The sequence below is a fragment of the Dermacentor andersoni genome, chromosome 3 (assembly GCF_023375885.2).
Source record: "Dermacentor andersoni chromosome 3, qqDerAnde1_hic_scaffold, whole genome shotgun sequence".
In the NCBI taxonomy this organism is placed as follows: Eukaryota; Metazoa; Arthropoda; class Arachnida; order Ixodida; family Ixodidae; genus Dermacentor; species Dermacentor andersoni.
Genome location: NC_092816.1, coordinates 232,927,622 through 232,935,815, shown reverse-complemented (window position 1 = coordinate 232,935,815; position 8,194 = coordinate 232,927,622). Strand labels below are relative to the sequence as shown.

Sequence of the window (8,194 nt, the reverse complement as noted above, 5' to 3'; positions counted from 1 at the left end):
GACGGACGGACGGACGGACGGACGGACGGACGGACGGACGGACGGACGGACGGACGGACGGACGGACGGACGGACGGACGGACGGACGGACGGACGGACGGACGGACGGACGGACGGACGGATGGATGGACGGACGGACGGACGGACGGACGGACGGACGGACGGACGGACGGACGGACGGACGGACGGACGGACGGACGGACGGACGGACGGACGGACGTCGGACGTCCGTCCGTCCGTCCGTGCATCTCAGCACTATATGCTCAGTGGTCTCCATTTCGGCTCCACAAGCTGTGCACCGAAGGTCCACGTCTTCAAATTTAGCCCTGTATGTTTTCGTTCTCAAAACCCCCGTCCTAGCTTCGAATAATAGTGAGCTGCCCCGCGAGTTATCAAATAAGAGCTCTCTCAATCTCCAGTTTTTGTTACCTATACGTTGATAGCGCTGGCTTTCCGAGCATTCTTTCTTCCCACATTTTTCTTTCCGTCTCCTTCACCTCCTTTCCCACACTAGAACCACGTTGGACCCCCTCCCTCGGCTCTAGGTATCTTCCTCAGCTTCCTCGTTCTGAGTGTCCAGTTTGTGTTCAAACTTTTCATGTACAGATATTTGTACACTTTTCCTGCCCACCTTTTTTCCTCCAGTGCTGGGAATCTCTGTTCAAATTTTAGTTTACTTATTGCCTCTCTACCTTCGAATGACGTCCATCCCATGTCCCCCTGCACTCCCTCATTAGGGGTGTTCCTGTGTGCTCCTAAGGCCAACCTGTCTACACTTCTCTGTCTCGTTTCCATGCATGCCTGAACTTCCGATTTCATGCACAGTACTGAATTTCCGAATGTGAGGCCAGGTACCATTACCCCTTTCCATACGCCCCTAACCACCTCGTACCTATTATAGTTCCAAAGTGCCTTGTGTTTCTTACAGCTGAGTTCCTTTTAACTTTTTCAATCATTATTTTTTCCTGTTCTTCCAAGTATTTTTGCCCTCGTTTAGCCATATGCCCAAATACTGGTATTTTTCAACATGATCAATCTTAGTGCTTTGTATTTCCAATGGTTCCCCCCTTTCTTCATTGTATACTATTGCAGTCCCAATTTTTCTCCCTCCTCTCCACATATGCTCATTAGTTCCTGTAGCCCTACTCGGGCGTCAGCAAGCAGTACAATGTCATCTGCATACATCAGTTCGGCTAGTACTTGAGCTACCTTCTGCCCTTCCAGCATATAGCTTATGTCAGTTCCTATTGTGCTCTGTTCTAGTCTCTTTTCCATTTGGCTCATGTAAATCATAAAAAGCAGAGGCGACAAGGCGGCCACCATTTTGCAAGTGGAAGGCAGACAGGCAAAGCCGCCATGTATTTGAACTACACGCATGTTCCCTATGCCTTCTTTACATTTATGAGTCTGCTCAGTTATTATGACAGATTGCGATGGTAGCTGCAAAAAACTCTTTCCTGTCAAGCCTTTTTGCTGCTTCTCTGTGTGTTGTTTTTATGTAAAATAGAACAGGCACAAAGAGCACATGAACAGAAATAAATGAACAGCAATGCGAGTGCAATTTCTTTGGCACCATCAACTCACCCAGCTCACAGTATTAATGTTCCTTTGTTTTCTGCATGGCAAATGATGGCACTAGTCTACTTAGTGTATTAACTTAATTACCTGGGTGCCCAATTTTCAAATGCCAGCATTTTGCAATTGCCTATCTGTCAGACAAATCAGGCAAGTACTAATGCCAAACTCATTTTTGTTCAATGTGAGCTGTGAAATATGACTGCTAAAGCCAGCACTAAATAGAATCTTTTCAGCACATCAATTAATACTCATTCATCAACATTTTGCACTTCTGCTCTATGCAGCCCATGTCCACGGACTCACAATACCCTCAAAGAAATGGTCTGACTGGATGCTTTAGTTGGACGCTCACAGATGTGCTCTTCATATACATTTCACTGTTATATTCCGTAAACATTGTGACAGCTAATATTTTATTGACGTAACAATATCTGCAGGTAATAAAGAGCTCGTCCACAAACTTCACATCGTTTGCGAATTACCGGGTTACTGGAGATGCATACATGAGTGCCAGGGTTCGTATCGCCACCTGGCGGTGCACAGCTCCGCCAAACACAGGGCCATTATTGCAGCAGCCAAGTGTGCTGCACTTCACTGCTGGTGTAAATGTTTGGCAGCAGTGTAATCGTGAGCACGTCGCCTTTTCTGAACTTTTTCTTTTTACAAGAGCACTCGTGTAAGAAGAAAATGCGTCCATAAGACAATGTCATTAGACAAAGTGTTGCAAGATGTCTCTACCGGCATTGTTGCTACCATGCACCTCTCTGGTAACCTAGCAAACCACAAACAGTAAGAAGTTAGTGGACAAGCCAAAGCTCTCTCTAGTAGTGTGCCAACATTGTTGGTGTGCCACTGCAAGCGACCAATGCTCCAAAGGGAGGACCACAGACCTGTGCCACTCTGGTGGGTCCGCAGGGGCGGGTCCAGCTGCCCGTTGGGGAGCAGGCCATTCTCCAGGCACGACAGAAACGCCAGCAGGTGTCCTCCCCGGGGAAAGTGCATGGGTGGACGTTGCACTCCATCCTGCCCCACCAGTACCAGGGTACCCCCAGAGTCACCTGCTGCCCCAACAGCAAGAGCCACCCCCTCCTGAAGCTACTTCACAATTGCAGTTGCAAAAGCGAAAACCAAATGATTATGTTCGCAGGCATCACTTTTGCTCCTTACTGCTACCGCAGGTTATAATCTTGTTGCTCAGTTAGTCATTAAAATATGCCTTTGTTTATCTTCATCAACACTTCACCACAAGCACCAGTACAAGCACTGAATTCCTGCTTTCCTGTTGCCTTTTTTACGCATTACTTGTATGTGAGTTAACACCACAGTTAACCAACTTTAAGACCTTCTGTTAATTTTATGCATTTTATGGACACTTTATACAGTTGAACCTCTATGTCATGAACGCCGATTTAAGTAATTATTGAGTATAACAAAGTAAATGAAAAGTTTTTCTCGCTGACATCTGAGTGTGCAAATTTATTGTTATAACTAATATCATATTTAATTAAGATATTTTCATGTTGGATGCAGTTTCACAATGGGCTTCGCCTGTATTGGAAAAATTACGTCTTTCAATGCAAGAAATGTAAGCATGAACACTGCACTAAACTTAACTAAAGAATCATCTCTTATTGAGCACAAAATTATGACATTTTGGCATTTGGAATCATTGGCAGCAGCGACGGCACAGTGAACACCTACTAAGCGCGTTTTTCTGCTTGTGCAGCTTTCGACGCTGGCCGCCTGACATCGCGACACGTGCAAGAACAACAACGTCACCCGAGTCATCAAGATACCTGCGACCCTAGTGACCCTGCAACCCTAGCGGCTGAGGCGAGCACCAGAGTTTTTCGCTACTTAAAGCATGGAAGATTCGACAGGCGGCATCATTGGCAGCAGCGACGGCACAGTGAACACCTAAGCGCGTTCTTCTGCTTGTGCAGGACAGTAATTCTGTGCTTGAGCACTTTACCTTTGGTTTTGTTGCTTTGCTGTTGCTGCTGCCACGTATATTCCGTGCCTTGTGTACAGTGTAGTTTTACGAAGGTTCTGTTTTCTTGCATGCATTTTTCAAGGCTGTTTTCACTATGCCCACTTGTGCTGAGCTCGCAAAAAGAATCGATGAAATCGAATCAAAATTAGGAAATGGGATTGGTAAATTTGAAGAAGACATAGCTGACAAGCTAATGGTAAAATTTAAGGCTGCTGGCATAGATTTTGGTGGAATGAAAGAGCAGATCTACAACCTGGTGTCAAGTGTTGAATTTCTCAACGACATGGTTAAAAAACTGCGCTCAGAAAACGCCTTGCTTGTTAATGAAAACAAAGAGATGAAACTGCAAAACACCTCACTCACTACTGAATGCTAAGAAATCAAGTTGGAAAACAGTGCTCTCTCTCGCAAACTGTCTGATTTATAGCAGTATTCAAGGATAAACAACGTCGAGATTAAAGGCATTCCGCGCACCCAAGGTGAAGATTGAAACCTAATCATTCAGACAATCGGAGATAAAATTGGCTGTCCTGTCTCACCCATCGATCTGGAAGTCGTTCACCGCGTTTCAACCAAAGATGAAAACAAAAAGAAACGTGATCGCCCGGTTCTACTCTCGAACAAAGAAAGCAGACTTCGTCAGCAAGGCACGAAAAGTGAAGCTTTACCTCAGTGACATCGGCTTCTCTGGACCAGTTCAGGACACTAAAGTGTATGTCAACGATCACTTGACATCGCAGAACAAAGCACTATTATCTAAAGCCCTGTCATTAAGGAAGGCTAAGAAATGGGATTTCCTCTGGACAGATAACTGCCAGATTACAGCCCGCAAGAGCATTGGCAGTAAGGTGTTTCGCATTGCTAACAAATCTGACTTGGCTGTATTTACTTACTACAGCACTGTACCTTAGGAAACATTTCAAACTTTCAATAACAAAAACAAACATGTCTGCGTATTTTTCAACTAGCCAATTAAATAAACTAAAAACTAATAATTCATGCTCGGCCGTTCATTTTAACGCACGAATTTGCGGAAACACTATGATGACATTAATTCTCTTCTGTCTACGCTCTCTTTCCAATTTACCATCATTAGCTTTACTGAGACTTGGCTCTGCGATGACGACAAAAACTTATTTTCCTTACCTTCCTACTCAGCCGAATACTGTCATAGACAAACTAGCAGTCATGGTGGTGTGGCCATTTACGTATCATCACATCTTAGCTATAAACGTCGTCATGACCTCGACTTAAAGCTAACAAACTGTGAATCTGTTTGGTTAGAATTCAATCATCCTTTTCTTCAGGCTGATAACAGAAACTTTATTTTTGGTTGCATTTACAGATCACCATCTTCATCTTACGTTGACTTTTGTTCCGCCCTCAATCAATCCCTAGAGAAACTATCATTTGAAAACAAGAATGTAGTTATTATGGGCGATATTAATATAAACCTTCTGGGTGAAACTTCACCTACCTCCTCCCTTTATAGCAACTGTTTTCAGAGTTACGGTTTTGAATGTTTGGTAACGCTAACTACTAGTTGTAATAAGATAAATGAGGGCACACTACTAGAGCATGTGCTAAGCAACATGACGTCACCGCCAGAGGCTAGTATCCTTGATGTCGACATAACAGACCATTACCCTGTCTTTGTTTTCCTCAACTCAGAGCTGCAGTCACCCAATATTTCATGCTTCAGCTACGTACTGAACAAAGATGCCTTTTTGGAATCTGTGACTAAAACTGGTCTGCTGTCCTTGAAAATAATGATCCGCAAGAAGCCTTTTCTCAGTTCTCCGTAATTTTGTTATCAGTAATCGATTGACATACCGTCAAGAAAAAATGCAAGAAAATCCTCTCCCTTTCTCAAAACCCTTGGCTAAATGCTAGCATACTAGCCAGTATGCGGAAACATGACAACCTATATAAAAATACTAAAAGGCAACCTTTAAATGTCGCCCTCTCTGCACGATACAAAAAATTTTGCAACGCACTCAACAGCAAAATAAAGAATGCAAGGAAGAGCTACTATGAGCACAAACTTGGTCAGTCTGGCAAGACAAAAGTGGCAAGTTTTAAATTCCTTTTTGCGCAGAAATGAACAACTCTCATTTATCGATGCCATCACAAATGATCACATTACATATGATCAACCATTTGAGATAGCAAGAGCATTCAGTGATGCCTTTTTTTCGGACAAACCAGTCATCAGTAGCCGTTCTTTGTCACCGAATCGTGTGGAGCATTCATTTTTTCTTTACCCTACAACTCCCCATGAGGTTCTTGATGTCATTCGCAAGCTGAAAGCAACCAGTTCCAGTCCTAATAATATTCATCCTAGTAAAATAAAACTAGTTGCTCATCTCATATGTGATGTTTTATGTTTTATTATCAATTTAATATTCATGACCAGCATTTCTCCATCCGAACTGAAACGAGCAAAGGTAATTCCAGTTTTTAAGAGAGGCGATCGTTCGTTACTAATAAATTAACGCCAAATATGTATACTGCCATTCTTTAGTAAAGTGATTGAAAAGTTGACTGTTACTTGATTAACCAATTACCTGTCTAAATTTATTATTTTTTCCAATTTTCAGTATGGTTTTCGTCCTGGCTATTCGACCGACCTTGCTCTTATCTCCCTAACGGATCACTTAAAGGAAGCTATTGATAAAGGGTATTTTGCTGGTTCAGTTTTTATTGATCTTACGAAAGCTTTTGACGCTATTAACCATCACATTTTGTTCTTAAAGTTGGAAGCTCTAGGCATAACTGGGCCAGCACTAATGTTACTACGAACCTATCTGCAGGATAGACATAACATAGTTAAAATTTCTAATGTTTTTTCCGAAGCTAAGGTTACTAACCTAGCGGTACCACAGGGTTCTATTCTCGGACCTTTATTATCTTTAATTTACATTAATGATCTGCCTGACTGTCTAACATCCTCACACTGTGTATCGTACTCCGACGACACAACCATTATTAACAACGATAAAAATATTTCGTCCTTTGTTACTAAACTCAATAATGACTTGGCTAAGGTTACAAACTGGTGTATAAATAATAGTCTTGTTATTAATCCCTCAAAAACCAAGTTTATTACATTTAATTCACCCCAGAAACCATCTTGTTCAGTTCCATTGCTGAATCTTGGTTCCCATTTTTAGACCCTTCTAGAACTCATTGCTCATTCTTAGGGGTAGAACTCGACTCAACCTCAAGTTTCATTATCATATGTCTCGAATATTAAAAAGAAAGTTGCTTACGGCATTCGGTTACTGATTAGAGCCCGCCAGTTCTTTAACTGTGCTGCACTTGTCTCGCTATATTACGCTTTTATACACTCACACATTAACTACTCGTTAAGATGTTGGGGAAATACATATAATACTCACCTCAATTCACTTCAAAATTTGCGAAACCAAGCAATTAGAATAGTCACCTCTAGTCCCTATAATACTGGTGCTCTCCCATTGCTACACTCTAATAACATTCTGTCTGTCAAAGAAACTGTGTTGTATAGTATCTGGGTATATTCATTTATAAGTTATTAATTAATGAAGTTCCTGCATGTATAATTCCTAAAACATGCCTGATAAACGCTAATGTCACTAGATTTGCTTCACACGATAATCTCATTCCACCTCAGGTGCGCACCAACTATGGTAAACAATCAGTTCATTTTGCAGGTTTTTCATTTTGGAATTCCATACCACGTTGCGTCAAAATTTCGCATTCAACATCCATATTTAAAAAACATCTGAAGAATTTTCTTCTAACCGAAAATGTTTAACATTAACTATTTTTTTCCGTTTTTTTTCTTCACCCTTATTACTTAAAATATTCCGCTTTCCGATACCTTTCTTTTTTATTAATAGTCATGTGTATTTCAAGTATTTTTCAAGTGTGTGTCAAGTTTTTTTTTTGTTGTTGTTTCTATTGTTGCATTTATGGTCATGAATGTTTGAAATTATTTTTTTTGTTTGTATTGCATGTGTGGGTAAAATGTTTTGCCGTTACTGTTAAATTCGTTTAGTTCATTTAGTTTTGCTGCATTTGCTCCTTGCAATCGTATAATTAGATTTCTTGTAACTAACTCCTAACCTTGTTTTGCATTCTCCAGTACTTACTTTCTTCCATGTTTGCTTACACATGATTTTAATGTAGTTCTATTCGTTGCTTTAGAAAATGCATATTTATAAATAACAGGAGGTCCCGATACAGTCATTGACTATGGGACCTCCTTCTGTATATTATTTTTTTTCTATAGCCTGTAATCTATAATGAATAAAATCAATTTCAATTTCAAGGATTACTGAAACACTGAACTCGCTCAAGATTGTATGTGTAACCCAGCACAAGTGGAAGGCAGTGTTTGGTCACTTGGGTTCCCTGTGCAACCGCGATGTGGATGCAAAGCGATTTTAAACACAGGTATGACACAGGTATTTATGCTATCTAGTGCTGGCTTTCTCCAACTCAAAAAAAAATAAGCTCAACATGCCCACAAAGCAGCATTTCAACGTACCAAACACAGCAAACAAAAAAATAATGCGTTGGGCATTGCGGGATGAAGCATGATTGCTCCAACAACAGTTCAACCTGCTCAGGGCTACA

At 41.4% G+C, this 8,194-nt stretch overlaps 1 protein-coding gene across 3 annotated transcripts in view; it reads right to left on the bottom strand.

Annotated features, from left to right (window-relative positions):
* Positions 1-8,194, bottom strand: part of LOC126536038 (small G protein signaling modulator 1-like) — a 258,900-nt gene that overhangs the window by 197,911 nt on the left and 52,795 nt on the right. For 2 of the 3 annotated variants that reach the window (XM_050182933.3, XM_055072625.2), the window contains one exon: positions 2,469-2,639. In XM_050182933.3, the coding sequence (XP_050038890.2) occupies positions 2,469-2,639 (171 nt within the window). The remainder of the gene's footprint in view (positions 1-2,468; positions 2,640-8,194) is intronic. The other variant, XM_050182941.3, reaches the window with a different exon arrangement.